The 27874-nt window shown below is 39.8% G+C and overlaps 1 protein-coding gene across 6 annotated transcripts in view; it reads left to right on the forward strand.

The window, feature by feature from the left end:
- Positions 1 to 27874, forward strand: part of DOCK3 (dedicator of cytokinesis 3) — a 185773-nt gene that overhangs the window by 19953 nt on the left and 137946 nt on the right. For all 6 annotated transcript variants that reach the window (XM_054281259.1, XM_054281253.1, XM_054281254.1 and 3 more), the window contains exons 3-5: positions 7263 to 7303; positions 9123 to 9178; positions 11387 to 11483. In XM_054281259.1, coding sequence (XP_054137234.1) covers positions 7263 to 7303; positions 9123 to 9178; positions 11387 to 11483 — 194 coding nt within the window. The remainder of the gene's footprint in view (positions 1 to 7262; positions 7304 to 9122; positions 9179 to 11386; positions 11484 to 27874) is intronic.

A 27874-nucleotide genomic window follows, 5' to 3' on the forward strand; every position in this document is an offset into this window, starting at 1 on the left:
ATTCCACAAAGTTGTAGATGTGGGTTTTTGTTTGTTCAGTTTAAAGTAACTTTTCATCTCCAGTGTTAATCTTGCTCCCCAGACCTTCTGCAAGCTCTGCTTTGCCTCTCATGCCTGGAACTGTCTTTTGCTCTTGATGCTTTTTCTTGTACTCAGGTGTTTATTTTCCCACTGACTTAACTCATCACAAAAAGTCACCTTCTCTATGCTAATTTTTCTAGTAACGTATGTTTGTAAAAATTCTCTTCAATGAGAGCTTTGCAGTGCAGTGGAGAAAATTGCCCACAAAGAAGCTTGCTGTAAACAATCCCATGCTTTTTTAAAAACCACAAATGCTTTGGTGGGCTAAGCTGTGCTCATACACTGAGGGCAGATTGTAATTATTCTACCAGGTCTTGTAAATTAGAACGTGGTGCAAGCTCAGGAAAAAATATCCCTTTGCTTAGGATGGGATAAATCTAAGGGAATTAAACACTGTATGTTGCTGAAAGCAGTCAGGATATTTTCCAGCCATGTCTGGGAAATTTTTAAAACTGGGAAATAAAAGCATGATCTCCAAGGAGCAGGTTTTTTATGGAAAAGCAAGTGGATAATCCAGCTTGTCTTTACAGTGTTAAAATAATTAGGCTTTGAATATTTCCTTTGCTGGTAGTTTTGATAATGATTCCTTAAAAGCAATTCATGCCAGTCTTCAAATTGCTGAGAAAGGAGGTCTCAGACAGGGTTTTGCTGGATGGAAGATGGTTTGTACAGAATTTTTTTGGTTTTGCATTTGAAGCCCTCCATCCTGTCATTTTGGTTGAGGTGCCTTTACCATGGACTTTGTGTATAAAAAGATAGATTAATTTTGATAATAACATCTGGAACTCCACACTATGAAACTCATCTGAATATTCAGATGGTCTGTGCTGCAGCTCTTGCATGTGTGAATTATGCAAAAAAGCACACTAAATGTGCAAAGCAGACTCTTAAAAGAGGAAAAAAAAGCAGTTGCTTTTTAAGCATTCTTGTCTAAGTGGTTGTTTAACAGGGTCCTCTACTTCTGCTGTCTTTGCTGGGGATTCTTTTGTGTAGACAGACTGGATAAAATAATGTTAACCCACACAAAATAAGGGTCACTGCTGTGAGAGTCACAGGAGATCCACTGCTGTTTCAGCTTCACTTCTTGAATAGTTTATGCATAATTGTCTGCAGAAGGGATTTTTCTGTCTGGGTTGAAAAGATTCACATGCACAAAAACTTTTAGTGATGTGAGCTATGATTTCAGAGACTCAGCGGAGAATTCAAGGCTGACAAAGATTCAAAGAGTAGCTGTACTTGTGAATGTGCTTATTTTTAATCATAATAACTTACTGAATAACTGTATTTGTATTATAAAAGAGCAAGTGCTCTTCTGTAGTGATTGGTGTAAGAAGCAGTCCCTGCTTTTAGAGCAATTGAATGAAAGAGGAGGGAATTTCCTATTTCAAGATTCTGGGTACCACTGCAGCTAAGTTTTATAGATATTTGCAGAGTAAAGAAACAAATTGAGGTGCATACACACACCCATATACATGTTTTTATATCTAAGGTTAATAAACATAAATATAACTACCAACTGATAACATGTTAAAAAGTATTGTGGTTTTTTAATGTGTGTGTTTTTTAAATGAAATAGAGTGAAATAGAGGTAATTTTTTTAGTTTGGATCTTGTTTACATGCTTGAAATTGGAACTTTTGGATTTCCCCAAATTTGTGTGCCTGCTCCTCTGTGTGCCTTCATACCAAACCACAAATATGTAAATCACTGGATTTTACCCCTTCCTAAGTCTGACAAAGGCCTCCCACTGCCCACTATTCCAGTAAATAAACTCATGGACCTGGTACCTGCCTCTCCTCTGCAGCTGCCAAAGGCTCCACCTGTGGTTCCATCAAACACACACCAGCTGTAAGGCACAAGGTGTTACCAGGGAGGTTTTGTATTACTGCTTTCACAAAGGACCCTCACATCCTCCACTGGTCTTACTCAAATGTTAGAAATGTTCATCAAGACACCACTTGGACCTGTGCTTGTCATTCACAGCTTTCCCCCTCTCTGAGCCCTTCTGCTGTGATCTTGGCACTGAGGGAGAACTGAAACACCAAGTGGAGCTCTCTGCTCTGCTGCACTAATGCCAGAGGGGCATTAGTGTGGCACTGGAAATGCTGAAAGATGGAGTTTTCTTTTGTCAAGTGGCAAAGTATGAGCACACTCCTTGTTTGAAATACTCATTTGCACTGTGCATTCTGAAGAGCACTGTGTCTTTCCAGTCACATGGTCATTGCCCTGCCACAGGCAGTGGCTGTCAGGAACTAGAGGCATTCAGACTAAATTTAAAATGTCTGTTTTGTCCATTTGTTTTTATTGCTAGAGGGCAATTTTCTTTAGATTAAAAATGCTATAACTTCAGTAACTGTAATTATTACCTTGAGAATTTTGTATATTCACTGAAGAATGGAAACGCCAGCTGATGCCTGAAGCACCAGTTAAAAGAATATTATCTTACCCATGCAAATTCTGCTAGCCATACAAATATTTATCTACATGGTTTTCATGTGTGTACATTATTAATTGTATTTTTAAACCATGCAGAAAATATATTTAAAGTTATTCCAGCAGTGATGGCATGGTCAAAATAAGTGTTTCTGGTATTTGGAACACTTAAGCAGCAGATATAACTTGCAGTTAGGGTCTTAAAAAAATTCTTGATGAATTCAATGTGATTGAGAAGTGATGCCTTTGCCATGCTTCCATAGAGATGAGGGAGGAGTCCCCCTCCAGGCTGTCAGTGCTGTGGGAGCCCGCCAGGTTTCCTCCCATCTGAGGCAGGAGCTCACCTATGACTGCCTGGGCCAAAGTGACTCCTTCCCAGTCATTTGTGTGGCCTGAGGAAGATGTCTCCAGTGAGATATCCGTTTTCCTGTTGGTTTTTCCCCTCCTTTTCATTCTTTTTTCCCTCTTTGCATTTTGTGGAATGTGCCCATGGAAGTGAAGCCTCTCTGCTGCAGCAGATCTTGCTCAGTTATTGAAAGTTGCCTTTCAGAGCCCAGGAGCACTTTCTGACAGCCACAGTAAAACACATTCCATCTCTCTTTGTTCTGGCACAGTAACAGTGCAGCCCTGGCAGCGTTCTCAGCCTGTCCTGTGGCTCTGCTGGCCCCAGGCTGCCCCTGACGTGCTGCAGGCTGGGCCAGGGATTCAGCGGCTGCTGCTCCTGCCTGGCGTGTGCAGAGCAGCCAGCTCGGGACAGAGTGCTCTGGGATTTGGGAAGCTTTGGCTGAGCACTGCTCCTGTCCCTCTCCTGGGCCACTTTGGGTGCCTTCAGCCCTGCAGAGCAGTGCACATGCAGATAACAAGGTAAAAGCAATTGTTTATTGGCTTGTATATGCAAAAGACAACTTTGCTCCAGGTGTGAGGGTTACTCACATTACTGCCAAGTACATTTATTTTTTGTAGGACAAAGAATGCTTGAGTTCCTGTAGCAGATTCTACTAGCAGTACTTTATTTAAGAACAAATTTTAGCTTTGGGATTTACCATAAATACTTACATAATTTATTTTCAGAATTTTGTTTGTCAAGAAATTACATGCAGAATTTCTTTTTTCCTACTGTCTGCAGCTCATGATTCTTTACTTAACTCTGATACTTGAGCATTATTTTTCTGAAAAGTAGATCAATATCTTTCAATTAGGATCCTTTTGCTTTTTTGTTACTGAGTCCTCTAAAGGATGAGCTGTTTCCATGTGACAGACCTCTTGTGGTTTAAGTGGAAATCTGAAAAAGGTTATGTGATGGCTTTTAGAGAGAATATCCAGTTTCATTCAACACACTTTCTAGTAAAGATCAAAAAATCACTGGTAGCTCTTCCAGTCACTGAAATGAAGAGGTTGAGGTGTGCAGGACTGCCCCAGAGCTACTTTTGCAACTTAACTAGGGCTGCACTATTGCTGAGACTCCTGAATGTGTCACACCTTTGGAAAGAGGAGTTTTCAGTCTTTGTCCAACAGTTTGCAGATTCTCTAATGTGGCTTCAAGTTCCCCACTGGATTTCCACAGGTACAGGTAGTTTTAGAATGGCTAATTCTTGGTTTTCTTGTGCCAAATGAGTGTGTGGTGTGGAATATCCCTTTGGCTGATCCAGGTCAGCCATCTCAGCTATGTCCCCACCCAACCTCACTGCAGGCATGATCATTGTTTCACATTCATTTATTCACAAAATTCTCATCACTTTATAGCTGTATTTTCTGCTTCTTGATGTGAAATCCCATCTTCACCATTTCTGTGCAGTCAGTGCCCTCTGAAGACCGTGTGTCACTAAATGCCATAACTCTGAAATATTAGCGGTTATTATTTGCAGTGACACCCAAAGCTGTTGGTCAGTGTTGTGTCTGACCAGGGAGTGCAAGTTGAGGTCACAATTAGGGGAAGCAGCTGCCTTGGCCTGATGACTATTGTCATTAAATCTTCCAAAACAAATGCTCTTTAAGATAAATGAGTACATCAAAATTAATGTGTTTAAGGCTGATTCCAGAATGCAGGTTTAGTTCTTTTTAGGGAATAATGTAATGCAGATGCAATTTTCTAAATGTGCCTTTAAAAAAGCATTGTGCCTTTTCCCATAGCTTTTATTTTGTGGTACAGAATGAGTTGTGCATTTTACAGTGTGGGGCTTTCAGCTTCTGCTGAGCTCCATGACTGTCTCTTGCTTGCACAGAGTTGAAGAAAACTCAAAATAGAGAGAAGTGACTTAAAAAACATTGTACTACATTAAAAAAGATAAAAATAAAAGAACAGGTAAGATCTGGAGAGCACGATTTATAAGATTAAAGGAAATTTAGCAGCTTCTCAAATATATGAAGAAAACTACAAGACGGAAGTCAACAAAATATTTCCATGATGCCCAAAAGAAAAAACAAGTCCAATATTTCAATAAACCAAAGAAAGTTCAGGTTGTAAGGGGAGTGTATGTTGTCTGAGCCACTGAAATAGGTTGTCCAGTGAGGATTTGCCATCTCCACTTGACATAAATATGCCAGATTTCCAAGTACTATACCAAAATTTCACATTACTTGCAGTTTTACTGGCCAGTGTTGATCTGTAAAAGAAATTTCTTCTAAAAAATTGCCTGTGCAACACCACTGCTTTCAAATGGGTCTTTGTGGAGTGGTAGAAATAGAGTTTCATTGGAATCTGGTGCAGAAATACCTTGGAATCTGGGTTTTACAGATGTGTGGATCATTTTCCACAGACAAGGAGTGCAGCCCTGATAATAAATGGTTGGATGCTGTTTGCATCAGACTGAATGTGAGGAGAGATTGGGAGACATGGCTTGGATGAACTGGGTGATTTCTCAGGGTCCTTCCTTGCCTGGTTTTCACAACTGTGTAAACACAGAGCTTGTAAACTTTGAAAACTTGGTTTGGAATGAAGAACAAAAGCTTCAGAAATTAGCTAGGTTTTTGTTTACTACCCTGCAGATCTAGATTATTGATGGTCACCCCCTTTACTGCGTTTTGGTTTTTTACAGGTCTGTTCACAAACTTGGATAAAACCACTTTTTTTCCCCATTTACCAAGAAGCTTGTCATTCTGTTTGCCTTAGAGCTTAAATGTCTGGTTATTTCTGAGGTCCAGACTGTATTTAATATTAGTAACAGTGAATCACAGGATAAATGCATTTATTTTTTCTGTGACCTTAAAAATATGCAGCATCTGTTGCTCAAAAGCAGGTGTGGGCACAGTTGTGTGGAGTTCTAGAAATCACTCATGTTAAGGATCTCTATGTGTTGTTTGTGCATTTATGTTTATATTGATATGATTGCCCTGAAGTTTGATCAACTAAAATGAATTCAAAACAACAATAGTTTATTTTTAAAATATAAACAATGATTTCATAGGACAGCAAATCTTTGTGTTATGTCCTATCTTCATGAGAAATTTGTGTAATGAAAAAGATGGATTTTAACTTTTGCATTTTTTCTGTACTAAGGTTTGCAATTGTCTTGAATTCATCAGTTATTTTATTTCATATTGACTTAGATTCCCTTTTTAAAACAAAACAAAAATTCAAGACTATCAGGCTGTCTTTAAAGCAAATTCAAGGCCTTCTTCCCCACATCTGATCCTCTCATGAGACTGTTTTTATAACTCAGCCAAATCTGAAGTCATTTTTCTAAGAGAGACAAAATACCCAGTTACTTTGTTCTGTTCTTGTCTATTCTCCATAGCAAATTTCTGGCAGGTTCTGCCAGTGCAATTTAAAATAAGGGAGGGCAAAAGACAGGAAGTAGAAGTCAGTGGGAAAATGGGAGCACTTTTTATGGGATTTAGCTGAGTGAAGTGTTGGCTGTGGGCAGGTGAGGCTGTGCCTGGCTGGCACTGGCTGCAGCTCTGATCACACCTGGGGGCTGACCTTGGCCAGGTTTGCCCAGGAATTTGGGGTGGCCAGGGGGGCCAGGGCCCCTCCCCAGACAGGCACCACTGTCCCTGCAGGCCTGGGGCTGTTCCAGCTGCAGAATGTGCTGCTTTTCCACTCCTTATCTGGGGGAGGTTTTCAGCCCCTCTGTTCCCAGCTGAGTCCTGCAGTGACACCACTGTCACCTGTGAGGAGCAGCAGGAACCGAGTTTTTCTGTTCAACCTGCACTTAAGCAGCTTTGTGTTTTACTGCTCATTGATTGTCCTGTCTGGAGCTGTTTCCTGATGGGGAATACAAGAATTATAATGGGATGTGTAAATTAGATCCTAAAGCCTGTTCTCTACTCAGGCACATGTAAGACTAGACTCATGCAAAGAATTTATATTTGTTTAAAGCACATCAGAAATGTATGATAATGGCTTTTACAGGTTTCTGAAGTCTGGAGATTTTGTCAAGATAAGCACTGCAACAAGACTCATGTGCCAGCCTGGAAGAAAAGTGTTCTGTGCAGGCTCTTCCCTGAGTGCTGAGTGAATCTTTGCCACAGTGACTAAGGATTATTAGTATGAGAACCAGCTAATCTGCTTTTATTCCTGATGGGAAGAAACAAGAGCATTGCTGGTTGTTAAGGGTTTGTCATTATTGCAGAGGAAAATAAAAGTAATTTTTACAAAAAGCCCTAATAAAAAATATTGTAAAAATTTTACCTATGTGAGGCACAGCTGGTTTTTTAGATGATCTCAGTAACTGCATAGTTGTAGTCAGTTTGCTTCTGTGTAAAAACAGCAGTGCCACAAATATTATAATGTGTTTTATCTGGTTTCAGGTTGGTACAGAGGTGTTTCCATTAAGAAGCCAAGTGTCAAGGTAAGCATAATACATTTGTTAATTTAATGGCAGATTAAATCTATTTTACTGTTGCAATCCAGTAAACTTTTCATTTTTCTTCTCTAACTTTTTTCATGTGGGAGGATTGGATTTCTTTTTAAATTGAGTGATACTCATTAGTCACTCAAAGGATCATTTCTGATCTTCCTGACATGGAACATGTAATTTTTTTCAACATTTATAAATCTGATCCAGGTTGATCCTCTCCACCCTACTCCCCTAAGAAAAGCAGAGGTGGGTGATATTGCATTGCTTAAATGCAGCATTTTAAAGAACACATTTAATAAATTGAATTATTAATCTAAGACAACTTTGAAAAAAGTCCATTGAAAAAGGATCTTCTAAGTTGTTGGGGGTGATCTCAGATTTTTGCAGTTTAACCATTTCATTTGGTTATTTGCCATTTTTTCCCATTGTTTTTGCTCTTGGAGAACTTTTTTGACTGTTTTGGTATGATTGTGAGGACATCTAATTTTTTTTAAATGTTTGTATCCAAACATGCCAATAGGTGCCTCTATATGATCTTCACTTTATTTTTTTTCAGTTGGTTTAAATATTGCTTGTATTTAAAGATTCCTCATGTTTACCTAATACCTATGTATTATGGACTATAAAATTACCTGTATTACATTGACATGGCTGCAATACTCCTTTAATGAAATGCCTGCAGTCATTGTGTGTGTTGGTACTTCTGCTTGTGTATGTGTTCAGTTTTGATAGGAGAACCTTCCCTGGTTTCTTAGGTACCAGAAATAAGCAGCATTAACCAGAAGTGAACCAAACAAGGAAGTGAAGTGGCATTTCTTTTCTTCCTGGATTTTCATGTGGCTGAAAGCAAGCACGTTTACCGTTTTCCTGATGAATCCATTCCTCTTAGATTCAGGTTTTTTCCTTCTATAATTTTAGTCTTGCCTATGAACAAGAAGGAATTTTCCTTAGCATTTGGAATCTCATTTACTTAATATTCCTTTCAACCTGCCTCGCCCCTCACCCTAAAAATTTTTCTTTTGAAATTGTATGGTTTTAAAACTCTAAAAAGTGAAAGCCCACACTTGATTGCTGACATTTTTGTCAGAGGCTGTCAGCTGTTTTTAATCCAAAGCTTTCCAATGCTGCTTCTGTATTTCCCACTGAAGTGCACGTTGCTGTTCTTACACACTGACAGACTTTGCTGTTAGGATTCAGGGCTGTGTCCTTTAGGGAGAGTGTGGAACACTGGGAAAAGGTTGGATTAAATTCCCTTTTCCCCACATCTCAACACACAAGAGCACACTGGCACAGGCAAGGTCAGAGTCCAGCCCTCGTGGGAACAGCAAAAGACAAATAGCTGGAGGTGTCCCAAGTGGGTTTGAGCAGCTTTTCCTTGGGAAGGGAGAAAAACCGACAGCTCCAGGGTATGCAAGTAATAGAATACTTCTGTCCTTGGGGGTTCAATGCAAATTTGATGGTGGGATTTTAGTTGTTGTTTAATTTGTCTTTTTAAGCCTCTGTCTGTGTCACCCCCAGTCAGCATCAGCCTGCTCTGGGAGCTGCAGGTGCTGTGCTGCAAACTGCAGGGGAGCCACTTTTCTGGTCTTCCCAGGTGGGGGTTTAGTCCAGTCTGGTGTCCTGGTCTAAGACAGATTCAGAGTCAATTGTTACTAATCTGAATGTAGAGTTGTGACTGGCAGCTTTGACACAATGGTTGTTTGTAGGGGTTCTTAATAGATATATTGGCAGTTATTTATTGTGGCTTAGGTTACCAATGCTGAAAACTGCAAATGTATTTTTCTAATGGACTGAATTTTTTCTCTTGCAGGGGATTTTTCCTGCAAATTACATTCACTTAAAAAAGGCAATTGTCAGTAACAGAGGGTGAGTATTTTTCTTTCTTTTTAAGAAGCTACAGTGCTTTTTATCTAGAAGGGAAACAAAGAAATAATTATTGAAATTTACAGAGATATTTTAGTTCATTAGTATTTTTTTTTGTGTATGAGGGCTTGAAAATTAAAAGTAATTCTACAGAGTTGGGAGGTGGCTTGTTTGTTTTTAATATAGCAAGAATCAGGTCTGATGGTTACTCTTGTTTGCTTTGGCTCATAATATTGTAACTTTAGAGGTTTCATCTGAAACACATGCATTCAAAGAACTCTAGTTATATTCTTCCATTTCTGCTTGTTCTCTCACTGGCAGAATACTTTATTTCCCTCTTTGTTATGGAGGCACCAGTCAGTAGACAGCCCATCTCATTTACCTTCAGATTTTCAGAGTTGTACCTGTGTTACCTTGAATGTTTTCCAAAGGATCCAGCCCTCCCACCTCACCCAAAGAGTGACTGAAGTGCACTGCTGAAAGCTTCTGCCCTTCTCTGTGTTTGCATTCATGTGCTGCTGGCAGTGGGTTTGTTTCAGTTAATGGGAATAACAACACTGCTGGAAATGTCATGTCAGGGAAGTTAATGACTGGGGGCTCTGGATCTGAAAAGTTTCCTGTGAGATTGACTGAGACTCCTGAAATCAATATCTTGTGTTTTCACTGCTGCTTTTACTTGCATATCCCAGATAAAGGCTGCTGTGGGGAGATTTATAATTGCAGTGTTTCAGACAGTGACCTAAGGCAACAAATTAAATGGGGAAGATAAAATGTATTAAATGGCTCCTAGTGAACTACCTGTAGAAAAACAGGTGACTTCTGGTTGTCTTGAATTGTAGACTTGTTCCCAAAGGGCCTCAGTAAGGGCAGCTGCAGTAGTGATGCTTCATCATTTTGGGGTGTAATAAAATGCTATATATTGCATAGAATAACCACTCCTAATGTGTACTGCCCTTAGGGGAAGGAGCAGTTCCCTGAGATGTGGAGTTAATTAGTCCTTGATGTTAGTTTAGAGTTTGTGAAGGGCAACCAGTTCAGGTACTTACTAGGAAAGCTGATATGCTGTTTAAAGGTATCAAAGCCTCGTGCACCAATTGACACAACAGAATGTAATGCAGTTCTGAACCAGAGGGGCATGGTTATTTCAGGTTTTGTTTGAAAATTCTTTGTTTCAGAATATATTTCAAGTGCCATTTTTAGCACTTATGAAGTAACAGAGCATGTGTTGAAGCTGGCAGGTGGTGTTCACTAACACCACACAGCCCTGCTCACTGCCCCTGCCCTCCCCAGACGTCCCTAGAGACTTACAGGGACTGTCCCCAGGGCTGGAGCAGCCCTGCTGTGGGGACAGGCTGGGAGAGGTGGGGCTGGAGAGGAGAGAACACTGCACAGAGCTGCTTGTGCCCTTTCAGCAGCTAAAGGGAGCTTGGAAGGTGATGGGGAGAGGGCCATGGCGGGGTCTGGAGGAGTCAGACAGGGGATGATGGGTTTACATTTAAGGAAGACATTTTAGGCTGTGGATAGTGAAACCTTGGCATAGTTTGTCCAGGGAAGTGGGGGCTGCCCCATCCCTGGAAGTGTTGAAGGCCAGGCTGGGTGGGGTTTGGAGCAACTGGGACAGTGGAAGGTGTCCCTGCCCATGGCAGGGGGTGGAATGACATGAGCTTTGAAGTCCCTTTTGGTCCAAGCCACTCGTAGTTCTCCTTTAATGGTTTAGCACAAAGGAACAAGTTTTATTCTTTTGATTAGAGGATAGATCCCTCAAATTTCATCTGCAATGTTGAAAATGCTTTCTGGATAGGACATGTTAGTAGACAGCAGGTGTTTTGGGTGGTTTTGTTACTGCCTAACATTGTTGAAAGGGGGAAAAATTTGTGAAGGACCCCACTTTACAGGCAAGTTAATTTAACATGCTGTAGTAATGAAAACTTTTCATTGACCTTGATTAGAATGAAATGATGTCTTTTGAACAGGTAACCAGGAAATGCCTGACATAAGTTTAATCTTGTGGAATATAATGGAGGAACAGTGGCTGTGACTCTGGAGTTGCTTCAGTTTTACAACAGACAAAATGATCCCCTTAAGATATTCTCCTTATGTTGAACAAATTCAAGTTCTGGAATTCTACAAATTACTGCACTTTTAACTGTCACATTTCTTTTCCTACTTTTTCCAGGGTACATTTCCTAATTTCCCCCCTGTTTTTTACAGGCAATATGAAACAGTTGTTCCTCTTGAAGATTCAGTGGTGACTGAAGTCACAGCGACGCTGCAGGAATGGGCCGTGCTCTGGAAACAGCTGTATGTGGTAAGAGCAGTGCTCCTCTCCTTGTGTGCACATCTCTGATACCCTGGCAGGAATGTTGCCTGCCTTTGTGCATTCAAAATCCATCAGAATCAATATCAGAAGTGTTGGATTCCTTGTATTTAATGGGGGCTCCCCAGCTGCAGAATAATGGATCATGTGAGGGTCACACAGACTACACTGGAACTTTCTGCAGTTCTGAAATTTTACCCTCTGATCTGAAAATTTCATTGTTATAAAAAAGGCAACAATTTTCAAGTGCTATTAAGTATGTAAGAGATAATATAATACTTTTGCAAGTCCCATCAAAGACTTTCAAAAATTATTCAGCACAGTTTGTAAGTAGTTGTTTTATTGTCTGGAGTCTGAAAGGAGAGCTCAAACTATGGGAGGTTTTGTACCATTGTTCCTCCATAAATTAGGAGTAGACACTAGGATAAGTGTGTTGAGTTTTATACACATCTTTCTTATATAATTTTCAGTTGCTGCTACATAATGTCTCCTGCTTTCATCCCTCTTCTTTTCTTACATTTTAATAGCCAAAGCCCATGACACAGCAGATAAAAAAACTTGAGCATTTGAAGGTATTTTTTCCTGGCTTTTATTTTCTCTTTTTAGCTTAGTAATTGCAAGCCTTAACTGTAGGATAAGGATCAAGAACTGTAGGTGGTCTAAGCTTGCATTTCCTTCCTTTAGAGAAATACCTCTACATAGAGCTGCAGGAGCTTTGTTTCCTCATTTAAACCTGCAGTGACAACAGTTGCATGTCTAGGAAACCAACCCAGGAATGATCCAGTGGAGTCCAATGCATCTCCAGCATAACCAGCTGTGTTCTGTGTTTCAAAAAGCAATCAACTCTTATGAAATCATAACTGATTCCAGTTCTTCTATGGGGTCAGATGTCTCTGGAGGTATTCTCTTGGGAAGGAGCATCTGATCTAATGCAGGAGGGGCTTGGAACATGGTACATATAATGTTTTATACCACTCTTTACACCTAGTTGTAGGGGGATAGAATATTAGAAAATCTAGTGTAGAAAGTAGTCTTACCCCTAAGGAGCTGCAGCTGGGCCAATTATCAAAGATTAGGAACAACCTGGCTTTAACAGGCCACAGCTGTAAGCAATGAGAAGATGCTGTAAAAGAGTGGGGTGGCTGCTTGAGAGGGGAACTGGAGTCAGTGGCTGCTTTGTGAAGAAGAAAGAGTCAGTGCTCTGAGGAGGTGCTCATGAGAAACACCAAGAAGGTTTCGAACTTTAGTGATGAGGAGACAACAGTATGGAACCCCTGCAGTAAGATGCCAACACCTAGTACTCCTGCTTTTTCCATTGTGTATGCATACCTTTCTGGGTATGGGGATAAAGTGATCTTTTGTGTTTTCCTCCTGTAAGATTTTCTTTCTCTCCCTCTCCCCAGTGTCAGCTGAAGATGACAACAGTAATATTGGCAATGGTATTAAATTGGAAAAGGGGGAATCATTTTACCTACAAATGAGCTAAGCTTCCTTTCTACTAAAGTATTTCTTTTTTTATTGTTAACACCAGTTCCTTGAGGGGAAGGAGAGAGAAAGCTCTAGCTATAAACTTTCATTTAGTGATTTTTCTTTTTGGGACTACTTTTCTATTGTAGCTCATTATATTTCTTATAGCATTGCACAAAACATTATTGTATTCTTAAATAACAGGGGAAAGAATTTACTGCTCTCATAGAACTTTGGGAGGAGGCATCTGCCCCATGACAAAATTGGCAGAGCTTCTGAGTGAAAAACACATTGTTTTGTGTTGTGGGATTTTTTTCCCCCAAAACTTCTAAAAATTAAGAATTCTAATATAGAAATAATCACAGAATTGTTTAGACTGGAAGAGACTTCTTGAGATCATCAGCTGCCTTCTCAAGCAGGGTCAGCAAGACCAGACTGACAAGACTGCACCAGCCAGGTTTTGAGTTCCTTCTGAATGGAGGCTCCCCAGCCTCCCTGGGCCAAGCTGCCCATGTTGGAGCACCTTCAGTGATTTCTTATCTGCACTGATGCAGTGCCACAGCTTCTCTGGCAGAACCATTGACACCATTGTTAAGTGGGTAACCGACATTTGTCCCATCTGTGGGCTGTACATTGGAAGCCTGAAGAAATGCACTGAGGTGCCTGTGGCAGAGCTGGGACTAGAATTTTATGCTTGGTGTTCAGGCTGGAAGCTATGTAAGGACATAGCTTAAAATATATTGAAAGACTAAATGGAAATCCTTGTTTGTTGTTGGATCAGCACCAGCAGAAATTTTTATTATTCCCAAACTGTAATAAGAATCATCTAAGAAATGTAATTAATGTTATTTATCATGCTGCTGTGCCTAGTCAGCTTAGTGGAATGTTTCTTACTGTAGGGAAAATTCAAGTGCTGGTTGTTGCACAGACACTCTCAGTAGGTCAGTGCCTGCAAAGGGCCCTTCACTGGTCAGTGGGGCTGCCAAACAACGTGAGCAGCCTCTCTGAACATCTCTAAATAGGCTCAAATGTTCATCTCATGCTTTTTGGGGAACTCCCTTCCTGGATTGTGGTTTGAAAGACCAAGTTTGTTTCAATTAAAAATTCCCAGCAGTTACCTTGGTGGTATTGTTGAGGTGCATTGTAAGGTTTGTGTTTGTCTCTCAGTGAAACAATGGGAGCTGGGATGTAACACCCAGGAAGCCTGCAGTGATTAAAACACTGCCTGGAGAGGGATGCTGTGTTCTTCCAAGATAAGGAAGTTCTGCTGACAGAAAATGGAAGGGAGGAGGAGAACAGTGAGAAATGAGAGGGTGAAGTAAAGCACAGCTTTGAGACAGTTGCAGAAAATTAGTTGGTGTAAAATACTGGGAATCTTCCTCGTTTTCTTCTGACCACAGAGTTTCTGTGCCAGTACTGGGAATAAACTGTGCGTGGGGAAGCTTGGATGGGTTTGAGTTACAGGAGTTGTGCAGCAATTTAGTTTAGATTTCTGAGAAATATATATTAGAAAGGCTAGCCTGAGATCATTGCATTGCACAGGGCTGTGATATTCTTTAAATTTTTGCTATCAAGGTGAAAGCCAAGTTTTAGTCTGAGGAGAAAAAGGCATTTGTCCATAATGAGTTCACAGAGAAAGGGCTGTGCCTGAAATGAATTTGAAATAGAAAGATGTATGATGTGTTGTTTGCTTTACTGTGATAACAAATTATGCTCTAAGTAGTTGGATTCTGATCACATAACTCTTTAAATACTGACAAAACAGCAAGTTTTTTTGAAAATGCTAGAGGTTTTTCTCCAATTGGAAAGCAATATAAATAAAACTTGGAAGGAAACTCTCAGAATCTGTTATTTATATAGGATGGGATTTTTAGCAAAAAACTATAACCTTGTTAAAAATTCTATGCTTACTTAAAAATAATCTATTTTAAAATAGATTGAGTAATCAGGAATAGAATTTAAATATTTATTATTTAATAAAGGAGTAAAGATGATAGTACTTTTATGATTCTGGGGACAGACTTTTTAGCAGGGCCCATGGTGGTAGGACAAGGGGTAATGGTTTTAAATGAAAAGAGGTCAGATTCAGACTAGATACAAGGAAAAGGAATTGTACTGTGAGGATGCTGGGGCCCTGGCACGGGTTTCCCAGAGGAGCTGTGGCTTCCCCATCCCTGGAAGTGTCCAAGGCCAGGTTGGACAGGGGCTTGGAGCAACCTGGGACAATGGAAAGTGTCCCTTCCCATGGCAGGGGGTGGAGCTGGGTGAGCTTTAAGGTCCCTTCCAACCCAAACCTTTCTGTGATTCTATGTGAAGAGCACATTTCCCCTATTTCAATGTGTAATCTGTGTGCAGACAAGGCAATGTTGTGCCACTGGAAAATGGAAAGCAGTTCTTTGCCTTCTGATCTGTATCCAGGCTCTATCCTGTATCCAGGCTTCAGAGATGAGCACTGAAACAGAGATTTAGTAGCTACTTTCTGGCAAAAAAAACCCCCACTGCTCTGTTTGACCTACTTGGTTTGGGTTTTCCTACTTTGACTGCTATTGTAAAAATCATTGGGAGGGAGTTCACTGTGAGTGTTGATCTCAGAACTTAAAATCTGTACTGTGCAGCCACTGGAGTTACTGGGAATGTGGATAGGGTTACTGTTAACCACAGCTGGCCAGATGTGTGTGTTTGCACACCCTCATGTGTTTGAGTACTGTCAGTAGGTGCACAGACCCAGTATCACGTGGTGTTGTTTTGCCTGGCTCTAATACTCTCTGTTCATTTGGACACCATAACTCTGTCCTTCTGTGGAAGCCTAAGAAATGCAGAGGAGGGTTTTACTTATTGTTTCCCAGTATTGCAAAGGCAACAAGCAAAAGATGCCAGTGATTCCTTTCCCCAGTCCTGTGCTTAATTTGGAGTGGAGGAGAAAGGAAAAGTGAGATTATTGGTGTACCACTGTAAGCAGCTGAGCCTGTTCTGCTGCCTTCTCCAAAGGGACGAGGAAGAGAGAGCAGAAAAGCAAAACCAAACCTTGGGGAGCCTTGTTTAGGCACAGAGGTGGATAAAGATGCAAAATTGCATTTGTTACAGTGGAATGGGTGTATGCAGCTCTCGGGTAGTTGCCCACACCAGTCTACTGACTTCTGTTGAGACAGCAAAATGATACCAGTAAGGTTGTTAACTTTCTCTCTTACCCTGTATGTGTTGATAAGATTTGTTATTTTTATACTGCTTCTAAATAAAAGATCTGCAAGTTCTCTGTAAGCTTTTGTTAATTAGGTCAAACAAGACTCCTGTGAGTTTTTAAGTCAGCTAAGGAGATCACTGAAACTCACTGTTGGTGCGCAGCAGCTATTTTAACTGTAAAAAAGTTCCTCAGAGTCTTAAGTTGTGATGTGAGGACTCTTTCTGTTGAGAGAGCAGATGACTGTGGAGAGACCAAGCATAATTGCCAATTTAGAGTTTGGTCCGATCAATAACATTAATTTGTTACTTTTATGCAAGGAGGAGTGGGGGATCTGTGGGGTGACTTCTTGTCCATTTTCAGGAGTAAGACCTAATGGTGTTGGGAATAGGTGGAATTTTTGCCAGCTCAGTGTGAAACCAGTTTCCCATTGGCTCCTTTTAAATTTCCTGAGGGATCCTATTAAGGAACAGAGTGGGTAGCAGGACTTGGTGCAATTGCGGCTCTGTGATTTGGGTGGTTTTGGGTGCCCCTAAAATTGAAGCACTAGTTAAAACTCATCTTGAAAAATGCCATTCACTGAATCACTAAGGTAGTTTACTCTTATGGGGAGTGTTCTAGGAGACATTTTTATTCAGTGAGATGTGCTTTGCTCCACATCTGATAAAACATAGAATTGCTGATGCATTTTCTGAAGTATGTAGGCAGAAGAAAATGTGACATGACCTAAAATGGATGTGCTGTATCAGAAGGTCTCCCTTCAAGGAACAGAATTTCTTCAAGTCAAGGCTGAGCATATTAAATACACTCTTAAATTCTGTGCAAGCAGACTCCTGGAAAGATGAGGTATTTCTACCAAGGCAGATGTACAGAAGCAGTACTGGTTGTATACATGTCCCTCTTTCTCATTTTCATGTCATTTTCAAGGTTACCTTGATGGAAAATTCCTTTAGGATGATTGTTCAGGTTTGTGAGTAAATTTAAAAGAATCTGAAGAGCTTGTCTGGCCTCACTTGACATTAACAGAGGGACTCAGAGTTCCTACTTAAGAAGACAGGACTCTGGATAATAGTGTTCAGCAGTGCTATGGATACTTTTATATCTTTCTGTGTTTGGAGTGAAGGATGACTCTTCATGGAGTGACCAGGAGCTCAGATGGGAGTTTGGGACAGCTGATAGTCTCATTAAGTGCTGCACAGCATATAAGGGAAATTAGGAGTAAATATTTCCACTTCCAGGAGCATCTAGTTCTTCAGTTCCTCAGAGGGAACAGTGCACTGAGAAATCATCTCATTGCTTAGCAACTGAATCTGAGGCTTTTAGCAGATTTGTTATTTGATTACTAGAAAATAGTTGAAGATTTTTCTTGATTGGGTTGTGATGGGCGTGTGCAGAATGATCTGGAGAATGCAGAATAATGAACACTTGAGCATTGTATGCTGAAGGTGGATATTTTTATCATTCAGTATCTTTACTCATGGAGGGGGAAGCTGGAGATAAACCATGGAATGTTACAGGTTGGAAGTGACCTTGAAATATCATCTGGCCCAGCCTTCTGTCAGAAAGGGATCCTGCATGGGATTATGGAGCACCTTGTCCATATCCAGTGAATGGCTGATTTTATTGAAAGGTGTTTCTTTCTTACATGGGGATGAAAACTCTCCTGGTGCAATTTACACCCATTGCCCTTTGTGTTTTCCCTGTGTGTCCTCATGGACAGAGAGCCTCCATGCTCTGTGCTGGTGCTGCAGTGCTGGGATGGCATTCACAGGGAGAAAGGACCCAGCTGCTTTTGTCCTTCCTCACAGGTCAGGATCTGCAGCCCTCAGATCATCTTTGTGCCCCTCCCCTGGACCTGCTCCAGTCTGTCCCATCTTTCTGGAGTTGTGGGGACCAGAATAAAGACCTCAGGGTATAAGTGTCACAGTGTGATTTATATCTGCTCATTGTCTTAGGCAATTAGAAGCTTTTATTGGTAAAATCAGAGGCTTTTGCTGCTTGAGTGTGTTGAAAAGTTAAGTAGAAGCCTTTCTCTTGCTGTGTCAAATTGAGAATTGAATTTACATCAATTTATTAGCTATGGTTTCTTGGAGGTCTTTAGTGGATGTCATGACCTCTCTCTACATTTCTTCCTCAGAAGAGCAGTATTCATGTAGAAATTACACTTAATATTTATTAGGTTCCTGCTATAAAGTGCAATCCATTTCAGTACTTCTCCCTTTAGCACTAACTTGCTGAAGTTCAAGTGCTTCATACTTTAAGGTTATAAAAGGTTCCCATAATTATTATTTTTTCTTTCCTTAATTTAAAGAAATTTCATGTAGTCAGTTTCTCCTAGTGATTTGTGGAAGACTGAGCTCTAAGGAATTAAAATAGGTGTGAGTTTTTAGGAGAGTAAAGTAAAATTTGTTTGTAAGCAAGTCTATACCATGAAAATCTGAAAATCTATTAGAATTGATTTGAAAGTTAGTTTGCTTTGAAGAGTACAGGATGCTGTGGCAGTTTATTGGGTTTAAACAACAGTGTAACAAGGAGCCATAGATGCAGTACCTTTCATTTGGTGCCACATACAGATTTATGGTATCATTTAAGATTATTAGGATCAACTAGACAATTTTTATGTATTTTCAAACAAACAAAAGGTTGACTATAAAACAAAACCTCTCAACTATCAATCAAACTGTGTGGGAGGAATATATGTTTTGAGTTACCATGGAGATGGATAGATTTTAATAGATTTTAAAAGTAAAGACAGAATTAAAGGTAAGTCACGTTCTGGTGTCCTTTGCAAGTCCTACTGTGACAAATGACATGCAGGGTGTTTTATAACCTCTTGCTTTGTAGGGAAATGTTATTTAGTCATTGATATGGGAGCCATTGACATTGATAATATGCTCTTTTATTTTGGTAAATAAAACAGTAGTTGTATTACTGATGCTGACATTCATAGCAAATTGTGTGAGGATTTCGAGGGGGTTTGTTAGATTAAATTTTTCAAGTATTAACTGGTTTATAGTTAACAAAGATCTCTTGCCTCTTTGAATGGTGTCCAGTGTGCCTGATGCAAACAGTGCTACAGTACATGTGTAAAGTTCTTGTGTGATATTAAAACACAGGAATTTGATTTTATTGAATGCTGCTTTAAGACCAGCTGGGAAAAACCAACAAGGAAACAGAATTTACTCAGAGGAGACCACTGGCTGACCTGCAGATGATTTCAAGCAATCTCTTTTGCAGTGTAAGCACACTGAATGTTGAATTGCATTAAGTAAAGGAAAGAAGGTTTTAATAAAAAAATTGAACAGAAGTTTGAGAATTTCTTCATCTGTCACTGGAGAAAATCACCTGAGCTGGTCTAAGTCTGCTGATGTTGTAGAATTGCATTTGAAATACAGGCAAGTGGTAGTGTGGTTGGAGTTTAGTATCCCAAAGATGGACTTTGAGAAAACACAGCAGTTTGGTTTAGTTTAGTTTTTAAAGAACAGAAAATTGAGAGTGGGGGAGAAGGGCTAGGAGAGACTGGCAGTCTGGCTTTATAGAGTGAGTGAGCAAGGTGCTGTGCATGGATAGGGCTTACAAAGGAAAAGGCTGATCATCCCTAGTGGGTATTTACTGGAACTAAAAAGACAGTTTGGATTCAATTTCATAGAAGACAGAAATTGTTTTTCAGCAGAAAAGCAAAGAGCATCTGTCCTTTTGGCAGCCTGGATGGCACTGTGATCCATGTGGTATCAAGAAGTGTCCTTCAGTCTTATCCTCATTTATGCCACTTTCTACTCTTTCTGTCCTTAATACAAAGAGAGAAAAAGGCAACTAGCCTAAAACAATTGCAGTGATTAATAGTTATTGTAATTTAAAAATATATATACATAACAAATTTATATTTGTTTTCTAAGAGGAGTGGGTAGGAGAAAGTTTCAGGGGTGGGAGGGGTAGAAAAATCAGTGTTATGGATCAGTGTAGCACAAGTGGACTAAATCCTTTGTGACTGGAGTGACAGTGAGCAAACATTGTGGCTGCAGCAGTGGACAGCCAGCACTTGGGCTGCCAAATCTGATTACTCTGCATTGTTGCATTTGGCTGGAGAGGAGGCAATGGCTAATAAACAAACAGGAATAAAAATGCATGTCAATTTAAAAACTCAGTAGTAAGCCTGGCAAATGGATAGACAATTAATTTTACATGACATATTAAGATGAAATGAAAATATTTAAGATTATTGAAGACCTGTTTCTTCTTTCTTATTTCAGCTTCCATCCACATGATTGGATATAATGTAGGCATAATTGGTAAATTAAAACTGTTCTAGAAATATAAGCAGGGTGACAAAGGCAAACATCCAAGAACCAGAGAAATGCCAGTGTTCCCAGTCCAATCTGCTTTGTCCCTAAGGGTTCTGATAAGAATTTCAATCTCTCTGTAAAACCAAGGTAATACATCTCTAGTCTTGCATATGTTTTCTTAAAAATATTGTATGTTTAAAGCATTTGGATGCTCAGTGTTACATAGAAATATTAGGAATGGGAAATATATACCTTTATGGTAAGGTTTTAATAATTTTTAGTGAACTAAGCCCTAAGAACTGTATGTTGAGCCACAAATGGTAGTGAAACTCTGAATGGTTGTTCCTGGGTCAGTCAAAATAAAGGGAGGTTCTGGATGTGGTCATGCAATCAAAAACTACTGGAAAGCACAGACAGAGGAAGCAAGGCTAATTTCAGTTGCTGTTTATCCACATTTTCTTGAGTTCTTGACTTTCTCTTTGAGCAGACTTCTCATAACAGTTTTTTGGTGACTGTTGGAATGAAGAAGGGGAAAATTAATATAAATTTAATCTTTGGAAACTGCTCACATAATTTCTTAAGTGGTGATTGTTACATCTTATTTTTAAGTTAATAGTGATTGATGGCCTTTGGAGAAATATGTTCTTTCAGAAATTCTTTTATCTGTTTCTTAAGGTTTTATTGTTTAATAGAAATTAATCATGCTATGCTTTACACATAGGAATGTCTTAAAATAGAAGGAATGCAAAGAAAGAAAAAAAAAACTGGGAGAGGTTTCTGTGAGAGTACTGGAACTCAGTTTCTCACATTTTTTTGTGTTCATCTTCCTGTAAATTCCATGGTGGTTTTGTTTCCTTTTTAATTTAGAGTAGAGCCTTGTGCTTGCTGGTTGGTCATAGACACAGCCTTGGGTTCAATCATAAAAGCTGATTAAATATCAAAAGAATACTGATTGCCAAGTTTGATTTCAAAGTCTTTCGTTGCTGTCATTGCCATCTCTGTACTGTTTAGTGAGAAAGATACTCTGATTGTGTGCTTATCCCTGAAATTATCCTACTGCCTTTGAGGGGGAAAAAGTCCATCAGATGATATGAAGAATTAGCTCCAAAAAGGTATTTAGGGCAACCTAACAGTTTATAAAACAAATACTAATTTCTTTTTACTGCCAGTGCTCCCTGCCACCAATAGGTCAAGATCCAGAGTGTTTAGATGAGATCCAATATATATTACAGAAAAAAACTGTCACTGGAATAATGGAAAACATAAATCATGTGTAGGGTTCTATTATTTGCTGATAATATATGTGTAGCTCTTTGTATCAGTGCCTTCCTGTGGATGTGGTCTGGAGTTTGTGCTGCAGTGCCCAGCCAAACCCTGCACCCTCCAGGGCTGGGGCTGAGGGGCTTTGGGGGTTGCACAGCAGCTGCACAGACCCAGGACATCCAGGAACCTCCCCTGCTGGAGGGATGGGGAGCAATAATAGCTTTGGGCTCAAAGAAATGTAGTTACTTATGGATTTGGTATTTGAGGCCTACTCTTTGGTCAGAGTCTTACCCACAGCAGTTAAGATTGTGTGCTCGTGTGACTTGGCACAGGGCTTCCTAGGGCTAGTATAACTATATTAATTCTTTCTTTTCACTGTGTTTTGCTGAGCTGGGTGTGAGTTTTGCAATCTCCCTGAGCTCAAAAAGCTTCTCATGAATCTGGAAGATGCTGAGCCCTGAGTTGGTTATCTGAAGTGTGTGTTTGTTTCAGCAAAGCGACAGAAGTCTGAGTTCAAAGCCCTTTACAGAGCAGGGCAAACAGTGGTGTCTTTTATGTTCTTTGCTGTTCAAGCATTGGCTGTTTTATCTAAATTAAATTGTGGTTGATGGAGCAGATTTCAGTTTATTCTTTCTGATACATCCTCAGAGTTGATGGGTTTGTGAATGCCTGTTCTGTAGTCTGTGCAGAGGCATTCAGGAGCAGAGCTGAGCCTGCATCCTGTCACAAGCAGAGGGACACTTATTTAACACCTCTCTGGACTCTCCACGCTGCTGTAAGGCAGCACTGCTGCTGAGAGAGGCGGTTTGTCCCCTGCTGTCCCCTCCTGCCGGTGACAGTGCCACCCACCCCTCAGCAAGCAGCAGTGGGGTGGGCACAGAGCAGCCCTGGGCAGTCACTTGGCAGCTGGCTGGGAGTCTGAGCTTCCCTGCAGTTTGATCAGTGCCCTCCCACTGATGCTTATCAAAAATGCAGGTGTTTGACTGTGATATTACTGAAAGTGTTTCTTTAATTTAAGAGTAATCATTCCAGCTTTCTTCTGTGAATTAGCTCAAGCTCACTTTACTGTGTACAGGTGCATAAACAGGTGTTAAAGTCCCAGAAGTGATCCCTGTGTTGTACATTTCCACTTCTATTACTGACAGCATGTAATAATATTTTAGGGTAGGCCAGTAAAGTTTTGAAGGCAGTAATTTTATATTGGGAATGCATCTCTGCCTTTCTCTGTGGTTTTTTTTCCTGAAGTCTCAGAACTTGAGGTAATAATCAATGAAGTCTTTCTGGCCTGTATGTGACCTGGCAGGCTGTGCACAGGGAAGCTACCACTTCAAAGGGAGTTACACAGAGATGTTAGCACTTTTGAGGAGTGAAGGAATAACATTTTTGGTACCAGAATTTTTGTTGTGACCTGAATAGCTCGAGTTTAATTTGAAGTGCTTGTGGCCAGTTACCTTCCACTGCAGCTTTCCTTCAGGTGAGATTCTGCCCAGTGCTGGTAGGTGCCTTTACTGGTACTGTCAAATGGATTTGTTATTTTCTTATTAAAGGGACATGCTTGGAAAGCTGCTTAGATGGAATTTAATGAACTTCTAAAACGTAGCATAGAATAGTGGCTTGCAATAGCAAAATTTTCTGGGTAAATAGGGAAAGTGGAGCAGCAAATGTTTCTTTTTAATCTTTTTGACTGTGTGTTCACTAATGAAAAGGACACTGTAAAGAAACAGGTGTGTGGCAGGTTTTCATAATAGAGTTAATGAAATTACTGTAAATAAAAGTGTTAATTATGGAATAGTTGTTAAAATGGAAGATAGGGAAGAGGAAAATAAGATTTTACTGTGTGGATTTTGGTTTTTTTTTCTGTAACAATCAAACAACTTTATTGTATATAGGTACTATTAGTATTTTAATTTCACTTAAATATATGTGATGATGGAAACTGTTGATCTTGGAAGTTATGGGACATGCTGGATGCTTAGAGAGATGTAGTATATCTTTATATTTCCAAAATATAATTTAAAAATAAACAACTAACCTGTCACTTTGAATTGGGAGGTGCCTATTACATAAGATGTGCATTTTTAGAAGACATCAAACCCTGTCACCTTAGTGGAGCTCCCAAAGCCCTGTGCAGGGGGGCAGCTCAGTTCAGGCTGGCTCATGGCTGTGCTCTGGGGCCCAGCCCCCCGAGTCTGTCACAACTCCTGTCAATTATTCAGTGGCCTCAAATGTTCAACAGACAAAAACCCTGCCCTAAATATTGGGAAACCTTGATTTGTGCTTTTGTGCAGTGAGCTCAGCTACCCCATTTCTTCCACCTGACTCTTTCCCCTCATCTGTTCCTTTTTGTCTCATTTTTTTACAAGATCCCAATCTGAGTTTCTCATTAACTTCTTGTCTCCATTTTCCTGGCTCCCTGGCAGGCACTTCCCAGTCAATCCCAGTCTTTATTTGATGAAACTTTAGTGTGTTTTCTTTTATTTCCTGAATTTTGTTGGGTACTTCTTGCTTTCCTAAATAACTCGGTTATTCTTGTTTAGTTGTTACTTTAACTATTATGGAAGAGGACAGTAAAATAAGTGTTGACTTAATTTTTCCTGCAATTAAAAAATTGACTGGACAATTTGTTTAGCTGCTAAGGAGTGATGTGAAGAGATGATGCAGTTATATCTTGAAGAGGCAGAAGGAATAGGGAAATGAGGATATCCAGTTGCCTTTCAAAAGGGGAAAATATTGTGACCAATTGAGTGCTAAGAAAATACAAACAAACAATAAGTTTTCTGCCAGTTTTTGTCTGGTCCTTGTGTCACAGAACAGAAACAGAATGGCAGTTTGTTTTTGGGGAACTAGCAGCATCACTGACAAGTTTAGAGTCAGGAGGATGATTTTAATGAGGCACTTAGGCTTGTTGTTGGATTTTGGTGTCATACTCTGAAGTAGCTGGTGAGTGTTCTGTCTCGGAGCTGACAATAATTGCCAGGCTTGTCAGCTCTCACTGTGATTCTGGTGCTGTCATCGTGGAAATCTACATTAGAAATACAGCTAAATGCAAGACTTGTGTTTAACAGTTATCCTGTTAACAGCATAGTATTCTGGAAGGAACATAACGATGATTTGATATTTCCCTTGAAGCCACTGCATTGCTGTGTTAGATGAAGAACAGAATGCTGGTGTTAAAATAATTGCAGAAAGAGGAAACACAGACATTGTGTACTTTCCTTTTTTAAAAAGAATTCTCTTGTGTGAAGCAATCTAAAATAAATCTTTTCTAGTTGTCAGTTTTATTTATCCTAGAAAAGCCATACCCTGTTTTAAGATATAATCTTTTAACACCTCTAACACATTCACTACTATTTTCCAAGGGGATTTTTTGTCAGTAAATCTGGGAAATGCATCTCTAGGTAGTTGACAGGCTTTGCAAAAGAAAAGCCAGAATTCTCTTACACATGGACAATAGGCTGAACTATTTATCCTCCATGTTTATCATTTGTACATTTACTATTTCCAATGCAAACACTGGTACTATCTCAGCTGTTTTTTTGAGAACATTTTTGGGCAGTGGATGGCACCATTTTCTAATGGAGTTCTTCCATTTTATTAGAGGAAATGAAAGATCTGTGCCTTATGGAACATCTTTTGCTAGAGGTCCTCAAGTTGGTTTGGCCAGGACCTTCTGATGGGTTGAATAATCTAAGCCAGCAGCTTTCCTTTCCTGGTTTCTTCTACCCCCTCTGCCCTATGATGTTGAACCTCTTCACCAGTTTGAGCTCAGTCTAACAAAAAAAAATGGATTTTCTTGCATATAAGTGGCTGTGTAGAGGAAAGAAATGTGATTTTATAGCTCCTGCCGTGGGAAGGATTGCAGTGCAGCTTCATCCATATTGTGAAGCAGAAGGCAATTCAGACAGGAATTTCTGGTGGATTAAATGGGCTGTGCTGCCACAGTGCTAAATTTCAATGTCATAACTGAGTGGTTACCAAGAAAAAGAGTTTTTATATTATTGGTAATAGTCTAATGGCAGATTTATTATTTTTGTAACTGCAGACTCTTCTATCGTGGAACTTTGAATATTGCTGTGCTTGTTATCTCCATCATGGAGTTTCAGCTTTAAAAATCAGATAGAATTAGATGAAGAATGTTCACCTGGCTCACAGGGAGTTTTACTGCTGTGTCTTCAGTTATACATGCACAGAATCACAGAACTGGGTAGGTTGGAAGGAACTCTGGGCATCTCCAATTCAACCTCCTCCCCAAAGCAGACCCTATTAGAGCAGGTTGGTGAGGATCTTGTGCAGTTGAGGTTTGAATATTTTTGAGGAACCCACAACATCTCTTGGAAAAAGTCTATCCTAGATTTTGGCCACCCACAAGGGAAAAACGTCTTCCTTTTATCTAGTTGGAATTTCTGGTATCTGATGCTATTAACTAACCCTCCCTTGACACAATGATTAAAGAAATTAAGTGTAGAATTAAATCTAGCACTTACTAAGTGGTTTAAAACCAGATGAATTGATAAGAAAGCAATTGAAAATGGAGAATTTTTATTCAGTGCTGCTGGCTGTAATAGGAGCTGCAGGGATATGTTCCAGTCTGTTATTCACTAGTCTTTTTAATAGCAATCAGGGAAAATCAGTGACATAGAAATTGCTGATGATGCAGAAATAGGAAGTTAAACAATGATTAGGTCAGAAATTGTGTGGTTTCTGTCAGACACTTGGCTCAATTAAACAGCACTGACTCCAATACATCCAAATATAGAAAGGCCCCACAGATGGTGTTTGTGTCCTGAGGTGCAGTGACACTCAACATGATGGAACATTACCATGGCAAACCAATCCAACATCAGCCTCTTCCCTGCTTTTGACAGCTAAGAGGATAAGAAGTCTTGCCTTTTTAGACAGGGGGCATCTGGACTTGCAGAGGGGGAGAATAATTGAAAAATTCTTTGTATAAATTAATGAGGTGATTGCTGGGCAGCTATTACTGATTCTGCAGTGTCCTCTTCAGAATAGATGGAGAACAGCCAGAAAGGTTCAGGGTGATCCATGATGGCAGCGAGTCCTAGGAGAGGGACCTGGAGTGGATCTCCAGGTAATCCAGTGCATCTGAGTCCTTTACACTGAGTTAAGGTCCACCTTTGACATTTTCAACATGTGCTCGTGTTGCCTGTTAAAAAAAAATGTATCTGCAGCAGTGGATATTTTGCATCCTCTCAAAAATTCAGTACTTTTTGGACCATATGAGTCACAGTTTTTTCTGAAGCCTGTGCTCAATCTTCTCTCCTGCTTGTTATTCCTTATCCTGTTTGCCATGAACAAGGGGAAGAGCTCATTCTATTTCTCTTTCCTGCAAGTTTTTGATTTAAATTATTTTTGTAATTTTGTCATTTCTAGACTAAAAAGTCAGAGTCAAATCAAACCTTTAAAAAATATGTTTTCTGGATATTTTCATTATTGCTTGAAAGAATTACCTGTTTATCCATGTGTTCTTTATGTATAATAGATAAAAATAGAACGATAATTAAATAAATAAATAAAGTGAGAATAATGTTCCAGCAGAAACCTGACAGAGTGAAGAGATTACTTTGCACATTTGCTGAGACAAACTGCAGAAGCTGAGTGAGGAGTCAGCCTATTGTGACTTATAAATGGGCGTGTGGAGGAGGGTTGCAGGTAGCTGATTGATAATTGTGGTAATCTGTCAACAGTCTGTCAGTTCTCTCAAAGAAAAAAAAGGAGGACAAATCCCAGTATTTACAAAGCAGAGCCATGCAAATTTGGAGTAGTATTGAAGGCACTTCTTAATAATTAGGGTGATTAGCAATAGATTAATCACAGAAAGCAGTTGTTTCTTTATTACTGATATCTTTAAAACAAGACTGGATTGTATTTTAGATGATTTGTTGCCACATTATCCTGGAGGAAGTACGTTGCAGCAATCTGTGAGCAGGTTTCTGTGGCATGTGCCCTGCAGGAAGTCAGACTAGATAATCACAATAATCCTTTATAGTCTTGGAATGGATGAATCTTTAAATCTGTTTAGTCAGGACCAGCTGTGTTGAAAAACAGCATTACTAAAATACAAAAAAAATTATGCTATGAGGTAGGGGATGTGCTGCTCTGATGTGTTTTATATTCTTTCAGGCAAGAGCATTGTATGCAAAAGACAAATGGTTTTTTAGGAGTCTTTCTCT

This window comes from Melozone crissalis, unplaced genomic scaffold (genome assembly GCF_028551555.1).
Source record: "Melozone crissalis strain CALT ecotype California unplaced genomic scaffold, PUWL_Pcris_2 ptg000029l_1, whole genome shotgun sequence".
Lineage (NCBI taxonomy): Eukaryota > Metazoa > Chordata > Aves > Passeriformes > Passerellidae > Melozone > Melozone crissalis.